This window comes from Podarcis erhardii (assembly GCF_964252035.2).
Source record: "Podarcis erhardii genome assembly, chromosome: 13".
In the NCBI taxonomy this organism is placed as follows: Eukaryota; Metazoa; Chordata; class Lepidosauria; order Squamata; family Lacertidae; genus Podarcis; species Podarcis erhardii.
In genome coordinates this window covers 43,316,598-43,339,347 of record NC_138502.1, presented here as the reverse complement: position 1 = coordinate 43,339,347, position 22,750 = coordinate 43,316,598, and the positions used below count along the sequence as shown (strand labels likewise).

General features: G+C 47.0%; 1 protein-coding gene across 1 annotated transcript; it reads left to right on the top strand.

The window, feature by feature from the left end:
* The first annotated feature begins 1,238 nt into the window (after positions 1 to 1,238).
* LOC309328015 (amine oxidase [copper-containing] 3-like) lies at positions 1,239 to 17,202 on the top strand. The gene is made up of 4 exons (XM_081837835.1): positions 1,239 to 3,092; positions 9,374 to 9,659; positions 13,386 to 13,515; positions 16,209 to 17,202. The coding sequence occupies exons 1-4, from the start codon at positions 1,517 to 1,519 to the stop codon at positions 16,491 to 16,493; spliced, it is 2,277 nt and encodes a 758-aa protein (XP_081693961.1). The 5' UTR covers positions 1,239 to 1,516; the 3' UTR covers positions 16,494 to 17,202.
* The last annotated feature ends 5,548 nt before the right edge of the window (positions 17,203 to 22,750 follow it).

The window sequence follows — 22,750 nt, the reverse complement described above, 5'->3', positions numbered from 1 at the left end:
GATAGGCCTAAGAAAGTCTTGTTCCTTCAGGTTTGGCTTTTCCAAATTTCAGAATCGTGTGCCTTATTTTTGGTGCTGTTTGTTTTTTGCAAGTGACCAGAGATGTATCATGTTTTAGGCAGGCATGTTTCCAAGGCTGTGTGAATTAGACCCATAAGCGCCGACTCCATGGGGCCTGAGGGGGCCCGAGCCCCCTCAAAAATTCGTTTGGGGGGGGCTCTGCCCCCCCAATAATTTAAGAAAATTATTAGTTATATTATGCTTTGTAAAATCACAAAATTATGTTGGTATTTTTTATTTTCCTTGTTTGACGATAGTTACCTTTTAAAATACATTCAGTAATGAGTTAAAACAAAGCCACTCCCGATCTAGACAGGGGGTGGGGTTGCGGGCTCTCGACCCATCAACAATCTCGCGGGGCTGGCGCCAGCCCCGCAAGAAGCGGGGATTCCCCCTAGCTCATTAATATTCACCGCCCACGGCGGCAGCCAATCGGCTGCCGCAAAGGGCGGGCCCTCACAGGTTCACATAAGGTCGGGGCAGCCCGGGGCTCGCCCCTTTCGTTCCCCCAGCAGCAGCGGTTTGGAGGTCTTGGGCCCCCCCAATATTTTTTATAAGTCGGTATGGGCCCCCGCCCCCCCAATATTTTTTATAAGTCAGCGCCCCTGATTAGACCTATGGTGGCAGCTGGAAAAGTACACTGGGTGTGTTACAGATTCCAGGTTTGAAATGTCCCAAATCACCAGCACACATTTGGAACAGTTCCTAAGAAGCCGTTTCATTTCCCACTGAGTAACAGGAAAGTGCTTTCAGGTACATTATATTACCCTGTTTCCTTCATTGCAGCCCCGTTTTGAAGTGTCTTGCTCTGGCTCAGAAACCCAGTGGGGTTTTTTTAAATCAAGGAACTGAGAGTTACATAGACAACCCACCACAATGGCATAGCTGGCTCAACAGTAAACGGAACACATATTCTTATGGGGTGAGCTAAATCTGTGCTTCTGGGGCTGGACCAGGGCAGTGGGGGACGGGCAATGGGAACATGGTGGAAATGAGCTTTTGAGCGGTCTGAGAAAAGGGCAGAAAAGGGTTTCTGCCGTGAGCAGGCATCATTACTTTCTCGGCTTGGGAGGGATCGGGTTACAGCATTTGGACAAAAACCTCCTCCAACCTCATTCTCTCTGAGGGTCTCTCCTAAATCTGGGTGTTTTGCCTCTCTGGGGCCTTGCCTAGCGCCGGCGTTCTCTCCAAAGACCTCTTAGTCCATCATCCTGGGCCAAGAGCAGCTTGGGCTTATGGTGGATACATAGCTGGGCAGAGAGAGCGCAAGCCTGCCTTTTATAGTCGCTGATGAGCCTCCATGCATTCCTAACTCTGAACCCTCCTCTAATTCTGAACAGAGCAGCAGCTTTCCTCCCTCCCTCCCTCCTTCCCTCCCAAACCGTTTCCTGCAAGGAAATAGCAGCTGGGGTTGCTGAGCGTGTCGCGACCACTGCTGCCTTTCGCAGACACCGGCATGAACATGAAAGCCGTAGTTGTTCTCCTGGTATTGGCTCTGGCTACCATTTTTGCTTTAGTTTGTGTCTTGATGACCAGAAAGGAAAAAGTCGTTAGGTGTGGCGTCTCAGAGCTCCAGAATTCTCCCGAAGGCAACAACAGAGATCCAAACGAGATCTTTGCTGACCTGTCAGCTGCTGAGATGGCCCAAGTGGTGAAATACCTCAAGGAGAATCTTGGCGTCCGCCTGGAAGATGCATCTCGGGCAAAGCCCTCCGATAACTGCATTTACTACGTGGATACATACTTCCCCTCTAAAGAAGTGGCTCTGGGCTTCCTGGACCATGGAAGGGCTCGGCCCCACCGGGAGGCCTTGGCTGTGGTGTACTTTGGGAACCAGCCAGATCCAAATGTCACTGAATTCGTAGTAGGCCCTCTTCCGAACCCAACGGGCCACCGTGACATCACGCTGAAGAAATTTGGCAGGAAGGTGCCATATCACAGCAGGCCGGTGACGGTGAAGGAGTACAAAGATATTGACATCTTCATTTTCCAGGAGCTCGAGGTGGCCAACAACTTCCTCAGAGAATGTTGTGAGTATAATAGGAATAACCTGGCTACTCTGACCACAGCTCCCCGAGGGTTTGAATCTGGCGACCGAGCCACCTGGTTTGTCCTGTTCCACAATGTCAATGGCAGCGGGTACTACATCCACCCCATTGGCTTGGAGGTGTTGGTGGACCACCAGAGTCTGAACATCTCAGAGTGGAAGGTGAAGAAAGTGTTCTACAATGGCCAGTATTATGAGAATATGGCCCACCTGGAGAAGGAGTTTATAGATGGGCGTGTGAAGGAGGTCCGAGTGAAGGCAGCCCACCTGAAGAACGATTTTACCTCCAGGAAGCCTTCAGAATCTTCTCCTCATCCAGGCCCTTTGCAATTTGAGCCCCTCGGGATGCGCTACACCGTAGCCGGCAGCCATGTTGTCTACCGGTCTTGGAGTTTTGCCTTTGGGATGAACGTGAACACAGGGCCACGCCTCTTCAACATCAGATTTGGCGAGGAAAGGATTGTCTACGAGTTGAGTCTGCAAGAAGCTCTTGCTACGTATGGCTCCAACTGCCCCGGGGGAATGGTGACTAGGTACATGGACGGGACCCTTGGCATTGGGAAATTTTCTTACGAATTGGTTCGGGGAGTGGACTGCCCCTATACGGCCACCTACGTGGACCGCCACTACTTGATAGACTCTGACACCCCAAGACTGAACAAGAACTCTTTCTGCATCTTTGAGCATGACATGGGCGTGCCTCTCCGGCGACATTTTTCTGACATGGGCTCTTTCTATTACGGGGGGTTGAACAACTACGCTTTGGTCTTGAGGGCCATCTCCACTCTCATCAACTACGACTATGTCTGGGATTTTGTGTTCTACCAAAATGGTGCTATAGAAGTCAAGGTCCATGCCACGGGATACATCAGCACATCGTTCCTCATGGAAGGTGGCACTGCGTATGGAAACAGGGTCGGGGAGCACACACTTGGGACCATGCACAACCATCTCATGAACTACAAAGTCGACTTGGATGTTGGAGGTAGGTGCCCCATACTTCCCAAAACGTTATGTTCTGCCACCCTAACTGTGGAAACCATAGCTGAATACTGAGAGGGGTTGCAGTTGGGGGTCCCCTGCCACCGGGTGTCCCACAACGAATCTAGCTTCCCTCCAGGAATCTCACATTCTGCATTTCAAGTAATGTAAGGATTTGTGTGACTGTTTAAAAATTCCTTTTCCTATTCAGTCTATTTATAGGGTTTGACGTACCAGAGCTAGACTAGTGGGTTATAAAAGGGACACTGTGTGAACCTTCCCTTATTTAGCACTCAGAAAACTAAACATTTTAATTTTTTGCTAGAACTTGGAAAATGGCATGTTGTTTTTTCTAACAATTTCCTAACAATTAGGCATGTTTGCTTCTTCTTTTTTTGCCACAACAGATGGGTAAGAGTCTTGTGAGACATTTGTGATGTATTTGTATTTTGTTTATTCTGGCTTAAATTATGAGTCAGGGAGGCTCCTTTAGGACCCTTGGTGAGGTCTGATTGGGGCAGGGATTGGAAGAAGGAGAGTGGGTGGGATCAGGGGCGTAGGAAGGGGGGCAGTGGGGCGGACCGCCCTGGGTGCCCTCACTGAGGGGGTGACATTCGGTGCACCGTCTGCCTGCGACTCCCAAGCTTACCCCAAGCCGTCGGGGTAAGAGGGGAGCTGTGCCGCTTTGCCAGCAACATTCCTCCCTTCCCCTTTTGTTTTGACAGCTTGGCGTAGGCTTGGGAGTTGTGGGTGGGCGGCACGCCGAATGTCCACCCTGGCTGCAGGGTGCGTGCGCCGCTCTGGGCACCAGAGCAGCTATCCCGCGCCTGGGAGGGCATCCTCTGCACCACGCTCCCCCCTTGGTAGCGCACCCGCCCTGGGCAGTGTGGGCATATGCTCCACCGCTGGGTGGGACCAAGGGGAAGACTGGCAAAGGTTAAAATCTAAGCCAGAGAATAACTTTTGGGGCTGCGATGCCCACCTTGTACAGTAAGCAGTGCAAATCTCCAAGCTTTGCAATGGTAAGCCAAGGATTGTGAAACTTGGATCTATCACAAGGTGAGGGAGAGAGAATAAAGGATCAGCACCCTTGGGAAGGTCAGCCACAATTTCTGGCATAATGCTGTTCCCAAACTTGAATGTGCTGTTTAGGGTCCCCTTATTGGATACTTGGGAACTGTGATGTCTGACATAAGGAGATAATTCGGTTATTAAAAGAAGTGTGCAATCTGGGATGCAGGTGGCCCTGTGGGTTAAACCACAGAGCCTAGGACTTGCTGATCAGAAGGCCAGCGATTTGAATCCCTGTGACAGGGTGAGCTCCCGTTGCTCGGTCCTAGCTCCTGCCAACCTAGCAGTTTGAAAGCACGTCAAAGTGCAAGTAGATAAATAGGTACCACTCCAGCAGGAAGGTAAACGGCGTTTCCATGCGCTGCTCTGGTTCGCCAGAAGCGGCTTAGTCATGCTGGCCACATGACCCGAAAGCTGTACGCTGGCTCCCTCGGCCAATAAAGCGAGATGAGAGCCGCAACCCCAGAGTCGTCCGTGACTGGACCTAATGGTCAGGGGTCCCTTTACCTTTTACAATCTGAAACAACAAATAGTCTATAAAATGCAATCCATCATCTCGAGGTAGATTAAGAGAATTGATGGCATCTGTTTCTGGAACACTGGTAACATTCGGCTGACACACTGTTCTTTGTCTGGTTTTGTTCCCGTTTCCACCACTGCTCCCCCTGATTGCCTCTGTGTGCCATAAGCAGAGATCAAGAGCCAGAAAAATGCAGGTAGGGCAGAAGCTCAACACGGCTTGAGCGAGGGAGCACATGTTGCAAGGAAAGTAACGGGACTCAGAGAAATGAAATAACGGAACATCTGATAGTACTAGCAAAGAGCAGAAGCGAACCAGAATCTTGGGCCAAGGGGAAGTAGCAGCTTGTAAATTATATGAGCAGGAGATGCTTCTGTTTCATAAAACAGCGTTTAGGGCTTTGCAGATGCATCGCAGAAAATGAGATATCAATGAAGCAGAGTTCTTTAAATGGTTATGTTGGAAATGGGGAAACTTTTCAGCCTGAGGCTCACATTTCCATGTTAGGAGTGGGCGGTGCAATAAGCAAAAGTGGGTGGGACCATGAATGCGTATGGTCCCACCTACTGAAGTCCAACCACAAAGGAGTCAGAGGTTTCCACATCCCACATCCCACATCCCACTCACCCCCATCTCCTCCTCTTCTCCATCAGGATAAGCAAGGGGCACATTCCTGCCACAGAAAAGCGCTTGGGGGATAGTGTGAGAGCAGAGCCAGTGAGAGGAGTGGCCTAGAGAGGGGTGTGTGGCCTTGATGGTGCGTGTGGCCTGGGAAGAATATTGAGGGTCGAATAGAGAAGCCCTGCCCCTCTGGGTTGTATGAGGTGTGTGTGACGCAGCAGCTAAAAAAGCCAATGCAATTCTGGGCTGCATCAATAGGAGTATAGCATCTAGATCAAGGGAAGTAATAGTGCCACTGTATTCTGCTCTGGTCAGACCTCACCTGGAGTACTGTGTCCAGTTCTGGGCACCACAGTTCAAGAAGGACACTGACAAACTGGAACGTGTCCAGAGGAGGGCAACCAAAATGGTCAAAGGCCTGGAAACGATGCCTTATGAGGAACGGCTAAGGGAGCTGAGCCTGGAGAATAGGAGGTTAAGGGGTGATATGATAGTCATCTTCAAATATATAAAAGGATGTCACATAGAGGAGGGAGAAACGTTGTTTTCTGCTGCTCCAGAGAAGCACGGAGCAATGGCTCCAAACTACAAGAAAGAAGATTCCACCTAAACATTAGGAAGAACTTCCTGACAGTAAGAGCTGTTCAACAGTGGAATTTGCTGCCAAGGAGTGTGGTGGAGTCTCCTTCTTTGGAGGTCTTTAAGCAGAGGCTTGACAACCATATGTCAGGAGTGCTCTGATGGTGTTTCCTGCTTGGCAGGGGGTTGGACTCGATGGCCCTTGTGGTCTCTTCCAACTCTATGATTCTATGATCGGGATTAACTTCCACAGCAGCAGGAAACTATTGGCAAGGTTGGGAACATCTTACCGCTTGCTTGTAATCTCACCCCATTCCTCTTTGCATGTGGAAATGTGGAGATGCTGTTGTTCGGCATCTTCATTTGCTCAAACTCTGGTCCAATAAGGAATGTGGGGACAGGGTGTAGCTCAGTAGAAGATCACGGACTTTGTGTACACAGAGCTCTGTTTTGGGCTCCTCCAAGTCAGGCTGGGAAAGACTTTTGTTGGAGTTCCCCAGAGAGCTGCCTGCCAGACAACAATCCTGAACAAGACACTGTGGGATGTAATCCGCTGGGAGCAGTCAAATACAACATTCCTTGTTTTGCTAGAGTGGACATGCAAGGGAATGTTTGGTCCAGCCAGTGTGGTGTAGTGGTTAAGAGCGGTGGACTCGTAATCTGGTGAACCGGCTTCGCTTCCCTGCTCCTCCACATGCAGCTGCTGGGTGACCTTGGGCTAGTCACACTTCTCTGAAGTCTCTCAGCCCCACTCAACTCACAGAGTGTTTGTTGTGGGGGAAGAAGGGAAAGGAGAATGTTAGCCGCTTTGAGACTCCTTTGGGTAGGAATAAAGTGGGATATCAAATCCAAACTCTTCTTCTTCTTCTGTTTCTCCTGGCCTGGAGCATCCTTCCTTGCATGTGCCTAAAATGTGGGCTTGACCTTACCTGACCTAACAAAAGGTCCAGTCCTCTCTCTTTTCGACCTTCCTGCATCAACTGGAGTGGACTGCTGCCTGCCACAGAAGTCCCCATGTCATCTCCCATATGGGGTAATCCTGTCTTTACGTGCTTGTAACTTTAAGCCTAAAGCCGGCCTTCAGGGATCACACTGTGCTCTGCCTGACCATAAGTAAAACTACTTTTTGTTCCTTATGAATAAGCCTGTGGTGTCTTTATTCCTTTAGGAGGGATTCAAAGGGGACCTTACCAGGAACACACAATTCAATCTGAGCTCAGACAAGTCAGGAACTTGTTTTCCTGCTGCCTAAGAAGGGGAATCTGCTCTGCTAAGAGAAGAAACTTGCTGGCACAAGTTAGGAAGGATATTATTAAATGATACATCCTCTCCTGCCACCCTCAACATTCCCACAGATGGACCAGGCAGAGTCCTCTGTTACTCCACCTTTAGATAAAAGGCAAGGAGCCAGCCTTGTAATGCCACCTGAAAAGGCAGTGGTGCCACTGCAACATAGGCCCTGTAGTGTGTTTCTGTATATAAAGGGCAGAGTGATATAGTACATTGTTCACTTTCTCCTTACAAGAGAGAGAGAGCTATGGTGAACCACTGAAAAATGCTCAGATCTGGAAAATATGGTCTCTTGTTTTCAAGCCTCCTGTTGGCTCATTGTGCAATTTAGGCCAACTCAGGGCTTATCCACACTCACCCTTTGACCTGCTCTTTCCTGTTCTGATTAAGCTTTAAAGAGTGGGTTTTCATGGGGAAAGCTCTGGAGGAAAAAAAAGGGGGGGGCATTCAGATATGATACTGTAAAGCTCTGGCCATGCCTGGAAAGTGCGGAGGAAAGTGTGGATAAGTCCCCCATCTCCTCTTTTTCTGTCCCTCTGTCTCTCCCAAACCCTTAGTTATCCATCTGTGCACAAGGAATAAGACCTACTCTGCTGATAAAATATGCACTGATTCATCATTTTTTGCGGTGGCTGTAAGGAAACCAAATTAGGAAGTCCACAGAGAAATGCAAGCAAACGATAAGAACAGTTCCCACAATGGAAGTTAGGGAGGAGGGAGTTTCATAGCTGTTGATCAGCGAAGGGAAGCTCCCTGCCCGTTAGAATTTGCCAAGAAGAAGAAGAAGAGTTTGGATTTGATATCCCGCTTTATCACTACCCTAGGGAGTCTCAAAGCGGCTAACATTCTCCTTTCCCTTCCTCCCCCACAACAAACACTCTGTGAGGTGAGTGGGGCTGAGAGACTTCAGAGAAGTGTGACTGGCCCAAGGTCACCCAGCAGCTGCATGTGGAGGAGCAGGGAAGCGAACCCGGTTCACCAGATTACGAGTCCACCACTCTTAACCACTACACCACACTGGCTCTCAAGGTGCCAAGCTGTTCTTGGCTGCTCTTAAAAGCTTGCAGTGAAACATAAGATAGATTGCCTCTGAGACGTTAGTAGACCACCATTATCTCCATCGGACAGGCAAATAACTGGTGCTGAGAGAGATGGGGACTTGTGTAATCCTACACGATGGGAGATAATTTGAGGCCACACCTCTCAAATACAAGGTGGAAGTTTCCTCCACAGTCCCAAGCTGGTGTTCAGAGGCGCCATCTTGCGCCCAAGATTGTGAGGGGCTGGCATGCGTTTCACGTGTGTGAGATTGCATCGTCAGGAGGAGGCCAAGCGCCCAGCCCAGCATGGCTCCCTCTCTCATGCTCAGGAGGAGCCAGCCATTGAACTGCACCACATTCGCCCTTCTCCACCCCCTCAACATCGAGGGGGCCCAGCCCCCTGCCAGCAAATATTGAGGGGGCCAAAGACCCCTCCGCCCCTAGGAGTTGGTGCGCCTGTTATCCCAGTGGCTGCAAGAATCACAGAATTGTAGAGTCAGAAGGGATCGTGAGAGTAATCTAGTCCAACCCCCTGCAATACAGGAATCTTTTGCCCAAAGTGGTGCTTGACGTTATGATGCTGAAGTTAACACTCTCTCTCTTTCTCTCTGCTTTTCAAGTTTAAACATTTCACTAATTTTACAAAACATTTTGACTTGACTTCCTTCCCCCTCTTTCTGCAGTTCCTTAAATTTATCTTTAATATCTTCCGCCTATCCAAATTAACTTAATTTCCTCATTTGTTCATCTTCTTTCAATATAAACTCTTATGAAACTGCAGGTTATTATAAGAATCCTTCCAATGTTCTTATCTGTTTACAATTTGTCTGTAAATAATCAATTTCCATTCTTTTATAAAAAGTTCGCTATCTTGATTTCTTATTCTCCAGGTAAGTTTCGCCATTTCTGCATATTCCATAAGTTTTTATATCCATTCTTCCTTTGCTGGGAGTTCTTCTTCTTTACATTTTTGGGCAAGTAACATTCTTGCCGCTGCAGTCTTATACATGAATAAGTTTCTGTACAGTTCAGGTAGTTCTGTCCCTATAATTCCCAAATGAGATGAACAGTCTTGTGCTCTACTAACAGTCTTGCTTTGCTGTGGGTTTGTCTCTAGGGTCCGAAATGGGAAATTCTTCTTTCTTAGTCTTTGCTTTTTGTCAGGGATCAAGAACTCCCTGGTGGCTCTCGATATGGCGTTTGAGTCTGTGAAGGCCCCCTGGAGCCCAGAGCACCAGATCCAACGGCCCATTCTCACAAGCCGAACCCTGGACAAGGAAGAAGATGCTGCCTTTCCGCTGGACGGCAAAGTCCCCCGGTACCTGCACTTTGCCACCAGCCGGGAGAACCAGTGGAACCATCAGCGAAGCTACCGCATTCAGATCACCAGCTTTGCTGGAGAACACTTACCTGAAGCTAGCACCATGGAGAGGTCCATTAGCTGGGGCAGGTAGGCAACAAGAACCATGATCTTTCTCTTTTTTCCTTCATTTTATTTATACTTTTCAGATACAGTGGTACCTGGCAAGACGAATGCCTCGTAAGACGAAAAACTCGCAAAACGAAAGGGTTTTTCGTTTTTTGAGTTGCTTCACAAGACAAATTTCCCTATGGGCTTGCTTCGCGAGACGAAAACGTCTTGCAAGTTTGTTTCCTTTGTCTTGCGAGTTTGTTTCCTTTTTCTTAAAACCGTGCATTCCCTTCGAGGAGCAACTCGTAGCACGCGGTGTGGTAGCCTTTTTTGAGGTTTTTGAAGACTTTGGTGATTTTTGAAGCTTTTCCAAAGTCCGTGCTTCACAAGACGAAAAAATTGCAAGACGAAAAAACTCGCGGAACGAATTAATTTCGTCTTGCGAGGCACCACTGTACAGTGGTACCTCCGGTTGCAGATGGGATCTGTTCCGGAGACCTGGCTGGATCCTGAGGTTTTCCCAACCAGAGAGACCACTTCTGCACATGCGCGGGGTGGTACAGTGCTTCTGCGCATGCGCGTACAGCAAAAACCCGGAAATATACTTCCGGGTTTGCCGCTTATGTGTTCTGAAGTTTACGTAAACGGAGGGGTACGTAAGCGGAGCTACGGCTGTACAGTGGTACCTTGGGTTACATACGCTTCAGGTTACATATGCTTCAGGTTACATACGCTTCAGGTTACTGACTCCGCTAACCCAGAAATAGTGCTTCAGGTTAAGAATTTTGCTTCAGTGTGAGAACAGAAATCGTGCTCTGGTGGTGCGGCAGCAGCAGGAGGCCCCATTAGCTAAAGTGGTGCTTCAGGTTAAGAACAGTTTCAGGTTAAGTACGGACCTCCAGAACGAATTAAGTACTTAACCTGAGGTACCACTGTATATACATTTCACTGATTTTACAATCATTTTGACATTTTTAAACTTGACTTCCTTCTCCCTCTTTCTGCAATTTCTTAAATTTATTTTTAATATCTTCTGCCTATCCAACTTAACTTAACTTACTCATTTATTTATTTTCTTTCTATATCTATGTATATACTCTTATGTAGCTGCAGGTTATTACAATAATCTTGCCAATGTTTTTATCTGTTTACAATTTATCTATAAATATTCAGTAAACCGTTTCCATTCTTTCATAAAAAGTTTGTTATCTTGATTTCTTATTCTCCCGGGAAGTTACGCCATTTCTGCATATTCTATAAGTTTTTGTATCTGTTCTTCCTTTGCTGGGACTTCTTCATCTTTCCATTTTTTGCAGGTAACATTCTTGCTGCTGTGGTTGCATACATGAATAAGTCTCCATACAATTTAGGTAGTTCTATCCCTATAATTCCAAAGAGAAAGGCTTCTTTTTTGGGGTTTGTTTTTTTTACAAATGTTACTTTAAACATCCTTTTCATTTCATTGTATATCATTTCCCAGTAAGCCTTAACCCTACTACAAGACCACCACATATGATAAAAAGAACCTTCTTCCTCTTTACATTTCCAACACTTATTTGGTTTAGTTTTATACATTTTTGCCAGTTTACTCAGTGTTAGACACAGAGATCCAGCGCTGAGGGCCTTCTGGCGGTTCCCTCGTTGCGAGGAGTAAGGTTACAGGGAAGGAGACAGAGGGCCTTCTCGGTAGTGGTGCCCGTGCTGTGGAACGCCCTCCCAGCAGATGTCAAGGCAATAAACAACCATTTTACTTTTAAAAGACAACTCTTTAGGGAAGTTTTTAATGTCTGATGCTGTACTGTTTTTAATATTCAGTTGGAAACCGCCCAGAGTGGCTGGGGAAACCCAGCCAGATGGGCGGGGGTATAAATAATAAATTATTATTATTATTATTATTATTATTATTATTATTATTATTGATAAATCATTTTAATATAATTTTCTCTTAAACCGTAACATGCTGGAAATTTTATATCCCTATTCCACAATTGTTCCCCTGCTTCCATGTCTATATTATGACCAATATCTATTGCCCCAAACAACAAACCATGTCCTGTTTGTCTTTCAGATAAATGCCACCCTGTTTCATTTTTTAAAATATTGATTTTTATTAAATTTTCAAAGCTTTAAACAAATTTTTCATTCACTGATATTTTTCTTGTTGACTTCCCACCCTTCCTGCACTGATTTTTTAAATATATATTCTTATCCTTGGTTGCTGCATAATACTTGTTGCTAAATGGCCCCTAACTCCAGCCTATCATTCATTTTTTGCTCCCCCTTGCTCATAACTCAGAATCCTGCTCACAATTTCATATTACTAAAATACTTTGACAGATAGCCCAGAAAAAGAGGCCTCTACTTTTCCATAAGCAGTTCATCATTTTGATCTCTTGGTTTTACGGTCAATTCTGCCATTTCAGCATAGTCCGTTGATTTTTATAAGCCATTCTTCTTTGGTTGGAATCTCTTCCTCTTCCATTTCTGCGCGTATAAAAGCTCCGGCTGTCGTCGTTGGGTGCATAAAAAGATTAGTCAGCTTCTTTGGAACCTCTGTCCCAATTATCCCTAGCAAAAAAGGCTTCAGGATTTTTTTGGGGGGTGGTCACCAATTTAAACATCTTTTTGAATTCATTATCCACCCTGTTTCATTTTGAGGGTTGTTCCTGGGTCACTTCAGTGCTGCTAACACAGCAAAAGCCGTTCGGGAGGCAGCAGTTATGAGTCACCGGTCTCTGCAGCCACGGCAGGCACTATGATTCTCTAGCAATTTGACTTCAACCCTGGAAGTGCACCCCTGGAGGGCTGTAGCTCACTGGTGTGAAGGAATGGGTTTCCCAAATCTAAAATCAGTCTGAAATGGGCCCCCAAAATCCATTTTTCCTTCTCCAAGGGTGCATTAGCTAAAAACCATTAACTTGAGCTCTTGAGCAAATGCATAGCAAGAACACAGCTGTATAAACAAAGCTCTCTCCTTTATCGGTCCGTGACGCCTAATGAATGGCCTTGTCCATTCCAAAGTGGAGCAGGGATGGCACGTCTGGGTCTTATCTTACATCCTGACCATAAAGACGCACAGACCTTGTCAGGTCTGACAAGAGACCCGGGAACGGTGCCAGGAGTGTTCTTAGAGTTGGTGACCTCCTGCCCCCAAGATAAGAGTATAGGAACAGGAACAACCTTTTATGGTCAAGAGTACTGGAACAGGAATATCTGTTTATGGTCATGGATGTCAACGTCCGTGTATAAGCTGATGTGGTTGGATTCGTGGGGAAGGGAGAAGAGGGTGCCTGGAGGATATATATACTGCATGAAATTTCTCATTTCTTTGGACTTGCTGTGGACTGACCATGCAAGTGCCTTCTGCTATCCGGAGAGCAGAATAAACTCTTTCTCTGAATCAACCTCAGTGTCAGTTGACTTCCTTTCTCCCTCCCGGGAGCAACGCAGACCTCACCAGTCGGTAAAGTCTAATAAGGCTACAGGTGGAACATCTGCTTTGGGTGCAGAATGCTCCCCTTGGGCTGGGAATGTCCGCTGTCTGAAACCTCTGAGCGCTGCTGTCAGTCAGTGCAGACAATACTGATCTAGACAGGCCAGTGGTGTGACTCAGTATACGGCAGTTGGGATGGGTGGTAGCCATCTTGCCACGGACTATCATATTCTAAGTGGAAGACGGCACTGCTAGGAATAAAGACAAAGAACTTGCCTCTTGCCTCTGCTTTCATCCTCTCAACCATTTCCCCCGTTATCCGTATCCTTCAGGTACAAGGTGGCTGTTACCAAGCGGAAAGAGGAGGAGCTGATCAGCACGTGCATTTATAATCAGAATGATCCTTGGGATCCACTGGTGGTCTTTGCTGATTTCATAGACAACGAGACCATTGTCAACGAGGTGAGTGCTGCGATCCTAGAATTGCACAAGGGACCGTGAGAATCATCTAGTCCAGTGTTTCCTCAAACTTGGGCCCCCAACTGTTGTTGTACTACAACTCCCATCATCCCTAACTTGCAAGAGCGGTGGTCAGGGATGATGGGAATTGTAGTCCAACAACAGCTGGGGACCCAAGTTTGAGGAAACACTGATCTGGCCCAACTCCCTGCAGTGCAGGAATCTTTCACCCAACGTGACCCTAAAATCAAGAGTCTCATGGTCTACCGACTAAGCTTGTCAGCATCGCCCTTGAGCCAGTGCACCAACTGGACTCATGCGCTTCAACCCCGACTGGGCTAGGCGAGCTGGGTAGCACTGCCAGCGACCACCTTTCTCACAGGGACAGGTCACCGTGCTGTGGACTCACAGCTTAGAGCTGAGAGCACCGGATTCACTTGCACAATAATACAGTCGTTGCGCAGCAGAGTTTTGCAGAGTCTTGCAGAGTATAAACCACTCGGAGAGCAGCTCTGTAGAATATCTTCCTTTTATTCTATAGCTACAACTATGATACAAAACTATATACAGAGCTAAAAGATCTAAGCATAAATCAAGGCTACACTGAGAGTCTGCAGCTGCTCTTAGCAGCAACCTTATCTCTAGACAAGATCTCTAACACTCTCTCTCTCTCCGATACACTGACTGACTCACTCGCTGACTGATTCATTCACTCACTAAGTAGAAAGCAGAACATTGCTCCTCCTCTCTGCAGAATCAGCAGGCTCCTCAGTAGATTCTTGGATATGGGAGGGGTGAAATCTCCTCAAAGCTATCCTGAATTATTGCTTCCTGTGGAAGAGAGACAGAGGTCCGTTAAAGATGGAGAAAGCCTTAAAGGAGAAAGGGTAAAGGAGATGTACCAGTAATAATGATAATGGTCTAAATGTTGTGAGTCTGCCATACCCAAAGAACACTTTATTTCACATGGCCTTAGATCTAGGTGATGCTCTGCCTAGGATACTATTATGTTGCAGGGTTATTTACAAGGAGCAAAGCCTCTTTGGTGGAGACTTCATTCCTGTGGAACTTCTTGCCTAAGGGGGCTTCCAGACAGGACAGGAGAGGCATGAAGAGAGCAGAGCAAAAAGCAGCCACACCGGCCTAGTCTCAGATTGGTTGGGGAAAACTCTGGCGAGGAGGAGACTTAGGCAGCTATGGGAAGGCAGGGACCTTCAGACTCTGCAAGACCTTGTTGGAGAAGAGTAGCTGTGCTCATTAGGCCTGGTACTTCTAAGCCCATTCTGTTTCCTTTAAGAGCTAACTTCACCTACCCTGTGTGATTTATTGCTGGCTTGCTCCTGACCCCTGAGTTCAGTTGTGCATCTGATAGATAAAGGGCCCACAATCCATCTAAAATAGATAAAGGGTCACAGACCATCTAGGATGGTTGAGCACCATCTACATCAGGGATGGTGAACCCAGATATTGCATAATTCCAGCTCCTATCATTCCTGACCTCTGGCCATACTACCTGGGGCTGATAGGAACCCGGCAACCTCTGCAGGGCCACCGAGTCTCCATCTCTGATCTACATGCAGCCTGTTCTCGACTGGCCCATCAACTACAGGGGATACAAATCCTGTTTCAACACGCTGAGAACTGGGAAAATTGAAATTGAAAAAAATTGAAATACTTTATTGTCACTTGTACAATTTGTATACAGTGATACTACACGAGCACCCCCCACTCAGCTCTCTTAGTCTTAATTCCCCTCGTTTACTGACGCACACCCACCAAACCCGAAAGTCAGTTGCCCTGTTGTTATCTTTTCATTCAGCAGCCTAACAGCCCACGGATAGAAGCTGTTCTTTCCCCTGTTGGTGAGACTAATCATGCTTCTATATCTTCTGCCTGAGGGCAGGAGATCAAGAAAGTGCCGGCCAGGGTGTGAATCATCCCTGAGAATTTTCCTCACTCTCCTGAGGCAACGTTCTTCCGCTATTTCATCCAGCGGATTCACGGGACAGCCCATCATATCTTGTGCTGTATTCACCACTCTCTGTAGGCACTTCCTATCAGTTGATGTCAAACCAGTGTACCACACCGGATGAAAGGACACTTTCTATTGTTGACCGGTAGAAGGAGATCATCAAATACTGATTGATTCTTTCGCAATATTCTGAGGAGATGGAGTCTTTGTTGGGCTTTCTTAACCACCTGGGTTGTATTTATTTTCCAAGTAAGGTCTTCACAGAGATAAACTCCTAGGAATTTAAAGGAAGAGACTCTCCACACAGCCCTCCCCGATGTACAGCGGGGCTAGTTCTCCTCTCTTCCTCCAAAAGTCCAACACCATCTCCTTTGTCTTGTTGATATTAAGGTGCAAGTTGTTCCCTAGGCATGTAGATATTTTTTGGACCTCCCCTCTATACGCTGATTCCTCTCCACCTGTTATTAAACCCATTATGGTGGTGTCATCTGCAAACTTAATAATTGCCGTGGACCGGTCAGATGATACACAATTGTATGTATACAATGAATACAGGTAGGGACTTAGCACACATCCCTGTGGTGTGACAGTTCTGATTTTTAAGGAATTAGATGTTACATGAAAAGAATTGAAGTTCTCTTCCATGACCATATTAGTGAGGAAAACATCTTTCACTCGTGACAAACAGGCCTGTTGTTGTGTTTCCTGCCACTCTTCCCCCCAGGACCTTGTGGCTTGGATCTCCACTGGCTTCTTTCATGTGCCACATGCTGAGGACATCCCCAACACCGTGACGGTCGGCAATGGGGTGGGCTTCATCCTTCGGCCTTACAACTTCTTCAACGATGATCCCTCCAGCAGGTCCCCGGACGGTGTCTACTTCACATTGGACCAAGATGCTAGCCAGTGCGACATTAACCCGGTCGCTTGCTTGCCCGAGAGAGCTTCATGTTCCCCCAACCTACCTCCGTTCACCTTCAGTGGCTTCCAGAATTTTACAAGTCCTTGACAAGAAGACAAGAAGAAAGACTTTGCATTCCCCACCCCGCCCCATCTTAGTTTGTCCAAACATGCCTGTTTCAGCTGAATAACAACACTGGAGCCCCGGCAACGTCTGACCTGAATACTGCCTGCTCTCCATATTCCTTCCATCTACTCCTTCGCTTGTTGCTGCCTTGTCCGTGTTTGGTGTTGGGGAGGATTTTTCCTCTTAGGCCACGGGTGGAGAACCTGGTTTCCTCCAGATGCTGCTAGACTACAACTCCCATAATCCATGCTCACAGGGGCTGATGGGAGTCGGAGTCCAGCAACCTGGCAGCAGCCCCTAGATCAGCTGAGAGACTAGACAGGCTGCAGGATCACTCTGCTGGCGCAGGTGTGCTATTTCCTCTTTTTTGATCTTTTTTTTCACCCCTGCTGGTTGTTAGGCAAATGTGTCACTTGAGTTTGCTTATTTCCTCCTCCCTCCCAATCGGTTTTCCTCTTGTGTTGTGCCATTTTAGATTGTAAGCCTGAGGGCTGGCCCACGACATTTTGGCACCTGAGGCGGACCCCAAAAAGGCCCCTCTCCCTGCCAGGGAATAAGAGGGTCAGGAAAGAGCTACATCAGGGATAAGGGGAAAGGAGAAAGATTGACATCGGGATCTGCTGCTGCGGGTGGACCTTGGGGCAGGAATTGACTCCCTCTTTTTTGGAGTGATTTGCAATATGCTTTGGGAGGCATACAGTGGTGCCCTGCAAGACGAACGCCTCACAAGACGGAAAACCTGCTAGACGAAAGGGTTTTCCGTTTTGGAGGCGCTTCGCAAAACGAATTTCCCTATGGGATTGCTTCGCAAGACGAAATGGCTTGCGAGTTCCTGCGGGTTCCCCCCCCCTTTCCCCCCTTTCCCTAAGCCGCTAAGCCGCTTATCAGCTGATCCGCTGATAAGCTGCTAAACCGCTAATAGCGCTAATCCGCTAAGCTGTCAATGGGCTTGCTTCGCAAGACGAAAAAAACGCTATACGAAGAGCCTCACGGAACAGATTAATTTCGTCTTGCGAGGCACCACTGTATTTGGTTTAAGAACGGGATAAATCTTTAAATTTGGGATGGCTAACATTTTTTTGACCCAAGGGGTACATTCACCCTTGACCAGTCCTTTACATTGGGTGCATGCCAGTGGCAGGTGTGGTCAAAATTGGGGGTGGCTCCCCCATAGTCTCTCACGCTTACATGTAAACACAGAGGACACAAACATACAGCTACTATTGGCCTCATGCTTCTCACCTGACTCACTTTGGCGAATGGGAGTTATTCCCCTTTTCCATTCATCCAGTGATTGACCTAATGATTGAGGTGAAGGTGATCTGCATCTTCAACAGGCAGGGATGGAGAAAAAATTTGATAAGAGTCGGCACTGAAAACTAAATCGAGGAAAGGTGCACTTTCCAAAATAATATTCCAACTGAAACACAGTTATCTTTCAAAATTCAACTTTCCTGAATTTTGTGAAGCCATCTGCCAAGGAAACAATGTGGTTTTTAAATATATATATATATATATGCATGTATTAGAGGAAAGGGTGTGTAAAAATGAAGTTTGTGACAGTAACATACTGAAATGCATTCTATTAGGGGAAACGGCTTGCAAAAATGTGTGCATTACTCGAAACTGAGCTTATTAGGAGAAATTTGCACTAAAACGCTGGCGATGTTTTGCAAACTGCTTCAAAAGGTGGAGAGCTACGATACGATAGCGAAATAATAATCTTTATTGTCATTGCCCCATACAGAACAACGAAATTGAAAAAATCTACATAAGACATTCAAAAACCAACAAGCCTGCTATCCCAGCTATCCCAACCTGGTTAGCCCCCTAAAAACTCTGATACCCCATTTTCAAATACAATATACTCCCATAGAGACTCCTCACACTGCATTTAAAACCAGATACTTCTTCAGTATCTGAAGAAGTGTGCATGCACACGAAAGCTCATACCAAGAACTGACTTAGTTGGTCTTTAAGGTGCTACTGGAAGGAATTTGTTTTGTTTTAAAACCAAAATTGCATTTGGATAGAAACTGTATCTCAGGCGACTAGTCCTAGTCTTTATAACCCTGTACCTTCTTCCAGAAGGCAGAAGCTGAAAGAGAAAGTTAGTTAAAGAGGAAGCTGAAGTTAAAGTTAGAAAAAGTAGAAATGGAGGGAATCCCAGAATTGAATAATCCTTCCATCAGACCACACTGGACCCCACCCAACTCAACAATATGCATACTATGTCTACTTTCATTTTCCTTTGCTTTTTGCCACTGCTGCCAAAATTGATGACGTCCGGGGGAGCAGAAACATTGGTTTGTGGGCTATATCAGCCCCTGAATGGGGGGGCAGGGGTGACTTACCCCTGCTTCAAATAAATAAATGCCATCTGGTGGAACACAGGTTTCTCCAACTCTCTCTTAGGCTGACTGAGTGGAGAATTTATGGGTTTACCAGATGGTCAATGAGATGCTTCACACAACTGTTTTCCCTGTGATGGCTTATATAGGAAAGCAACTATGTGCTGGTTTTCTTAGGATGTAGAGCAGTCGTGTCACCTACCCTAGAGACAGAGGATGCAGACACCATCATACACGAGCTCAGAATGGAAACTGAGATAATAATCTGGCCACAGAATGCCTTGCTGTACTCCACTTGCGACAGGAATTTCTGCAGCATCCGCCACCCTGGTACAAGCTTGTAAATTTCCCTTTGCCGTGAGCAGATGGTTCGCGGCTTGTTTCAGCGTTAAGTGAAATAAATGGGTTTGTGTGTTTCCAGTAGGGCCATTGGGTGTGTACGTTTATTGTCCAATTGCTCGAGATGCGTGCCTGAGTTGCGCCGAATAATTTGTCCCCTGCGTGCCAAGTCTGGCAGATTGAGCGGGCGAGACCAATAGCAGTTAAGAAAGCGTTTCTGCAAGTGCTGTAGAGGGAAGTGAACGGCAGGTGAAGCTTGTCCACCTGGGAAAGTAGCCCATCTAGGAGAAGGAAAACTCGGATCCTAAACCTCGGTGGGTCATTTTGGACCTGGAAGAGGGCAGAAAGGGGCTGGGCTGGGCTTGGAGGGATCTGGAGACTGGAAGCACCCTGGGGTCCCCTGCAAAGAGACACTTCAAATGGAAGAATACTTTTCTACAGTGTACACACCGTACATTTAAAGTTGTTGTTGTTTAGTCATTTAGTCGTGTCCAACACTTCGTGACCCCATGGACCAGAGCACGCCAGGCACTCCTGTCTTCCACTGCCTCCCGCAGTTTGGTCAAACTCATGCTGGTAGCTTCAAGAACACTGTCCAACCATCTCGTCCTCTGTCGTCCCCTTCTCCTTGTGCCCTCCATCTTTCCCAACATCAGGGTTTTTCCAGGGAGTCTTCTCTTCTCATGAGGTGGCCAATGTATTGGAGTCTCAGCTTCAGGATCTGTCCTTCCAGTGAGCACTCAGGGCTGATTTCCTTCAGAATGGATAGGTTTGATCTTCTTGCAGTCCTTGGGACTCTCAAGAGTCTCCTCCAGCACCATAATTCAAAGCATCAATTCTTTGGCGATCAGCCTTCTTTATCGTCCAGCTCTCACTTCCATACATCACTACTGGGGAAACCATAGCTTTAACTATACAGACCTTTGTCGGCAAGGTGATGTCTCTGCTTTTTAAGATGCTGTCTAGGTTTGTCATTGCTTTTCTCCCAAGAAGCAGGTGTCTTTTAATTTCGTGGCTGCTGTCACCATCTGTAGTGATCATGGAGCCCAAGAAAGTACAATCTCTCACTGCCTCCATTTCTCCTCCTTCTATTTGCCAGGAGGTGATGGGACCAGTGGCCGTGATCTTCGTTTTTTTGATGTTGAGCTTCAGATCATATTTTGCGCTCTCCTCTTTCACCCTCATTAAAAGATTATTTAATTCCTCCTCACTTTCTGCCATCAAAGTTGTGTCATCTGCATATCTGAGGTTGTTGATATTTCTTCCGGCAATCTTAATTCCGGTTTGGGATTCATCCAGCCTAGCCTTTCTCATGATGAATTCCGCATATGAGTTAAATAAACAGGGAGACAATATACAGCCTTGTCGTACTCCTTTCCCAATTTTGTCGTACTCCTTTCCCAACATTTAAAGTACCTCCCACCAAGAATCATGAGAAGTTAGTTAAGAGTGCTGGGGATTTGAACTCTGTGGGTATGAACTACAGTTCCCAGGATTCTTTGAGGAGGGGAGATGTGACTTAAATGTATGGTGTGTATGCAGCCTGAATCAACCAATCACTCTTGGTTTAAATCATTTCTGACGGGCTATGCGTTCCTATGGTCATTTGGAAGCAAACATGCATTCCTGCTGTAATGCTAATAACCTCCACTCCTGTACCCACAGACTTGTGCCTGCCTTTTATGTTCTTTCTCTTTCGTTTGCTTTCAATGAGTTTGCACAAACTCTCTCACTCGACATGCCCCATGTTTTTTAGGAACTAGCTGTGGCTCACTGATAAATGACAGCTCTCTCCCCTGGGGTGCTTAATGATCCTGCAGTACAGAACAACTTAACTTTTGCTCTCCAGGGAAGATATCGCTGGGGCAGAGTGCCACTCTCAAGGCTGACGGACTCTGGGCATCCTCACATACACAATGCAGGAGAATCTGGGATAAACACTACTTCCCCCCCTTTTTATTTATTATTGTGAATGGAATCTGCTTCCTTACACAGTGTTGCATGCCTCCCCAATCTCAGAACAGTGCAAGGTTTCAGGGGTCCCTGGCACTTAGCTAGGATTTGTGGTTCCTTTGGAATGAGGGACAGTGGAAACTGCGGTCTTTATGTGGTTTATTTTCACAGTGGGTGGCGCTGTGGTCTAAACCATAGAGCCTAGGGCTTGCCAATCGGAAGGTCAGCGGTTTGAATCCCCGCGACGGGGTGAGCTCCCGTTGCTCGGTCACTGCTCCTGCCAACCTAGCAGTTCAAAAGCACACCAGTGCAAGTAGATAAATAGGTACCGCTCCGGCAGGAAGGTAAACGGCATTTCCGTGCACTGCTCTGGTTCGCCAGAAGTGGCTTAATCATGCTGGTCACATGACCCAGAAGCTGTCTGTGGACAAACGCCGGCTCCCTCGGCCTATAGAGCAAGATGAGCGCACAACCCCAGAGTCGTCCATGACTGGACCTTACGGTCAGGGGTCCCTTTACCTTTACCTTTACAACCTGAGCCTATGATGGAGAGGTTCACAGCATTAACACCCCAAAAGGGTTTTGCTTCTGCCACAGCTACAGCCTTGGATTCAAACAGAAATCAGGCATGGCTCTGTCTCCCAGCTGCCTAACCTGCCAGCTTCTCACTTCTAGCTCACATAACTCAGCTCCATCTCCCAACTCTGGCCTTTGTCTTTCTAACTACCAACGAGCTGAAAGAGGGGGGCCCCATCCAGTTGTGATCCAGCACAGAACCACTTCCCTTCTTCCCTTAATTGCCCATACTTAGAGTGCCATAACGGGACACAGGTGGCGCTGTGGGTTAAACCACAGAGCCTAGGACTTGCCAATCAAAAGGTCAACGGTTCGAATCCCCACGACGGGGTGAGCTCCCGTTGCTCGGTCCCTGCTCCTGCCAACCTAGCAGTTCGAAAGCACGTCAAAGTGCAAGTAGATAAATAGGTACCACTCCGGCGGGAAGGTAAATGGCGTTTCCGTGCGCTGCTCTGGTTTCACCAGAAGCGGCTCAGTCATGTTGGCCACATGACCTGGAAGCTGTACGCCGGCTCCCTCGGCCAGTAAAGCGAGATGAGCACCACAACCCCAGAGTCGGCCACAACTGGACCTAATGGTCAGGTGTCCCTTTACCTTTAGAGGGCCATAACCTCACCAGGAAGCTAGCCTGGCTATTCCAGAAATCGGATCTGTATTGGTTCCAGGAATTAGAAGGGAGTCAGGTATACAGCCCACCCAGTCCCCACCCCCCAATTTATAACAGCGCTGAATAAGTTAGGTATCTTATTGGATGTTGCCTTGGGCACATTTTTATGGAAAGATGGGGATTTAAACAAATGCTGCCATTTCGTAGGTTTTTTGTAAACCAAATTGACAGGGTTGGTTTTCGTTTGCCCTAAATCTGACAAACAAAAAACAACAAAAAGCACAAACGGTGCTATTTTAAAAAGTGTTATTTGCCAGTCTCCATCTTGCAATGTGGAGCACTCCATAGACAGGAGACTCCATTATTATTATTATTATTATTATTATTATTATTATTATTATTATTTAGGTCAA

Coding starts and splice junctions, on each gene's coding strand:
- LOC309328015 (XM_081837835.1), top strand. CDS start 1,517: ATGAACATGAAAGCCGTAGTTGTTCTCCTGGTATTGGCTCTGGCTACC. Junction 3,093..9,373: donor AGTCGACTTGGATGTTGGAG/GTAGGTGCCCCA, acceptor GCTTTTTGTCAG/GGATCAAGAACTCCCTGGTG. Junction 13,516..16,208: donor ACGAGACCATTGTCAACGAG/GTGAGTGCTGCG, acceptor TCTTCCCCCCAG/GACCTTGTGGCTTGGATCTC.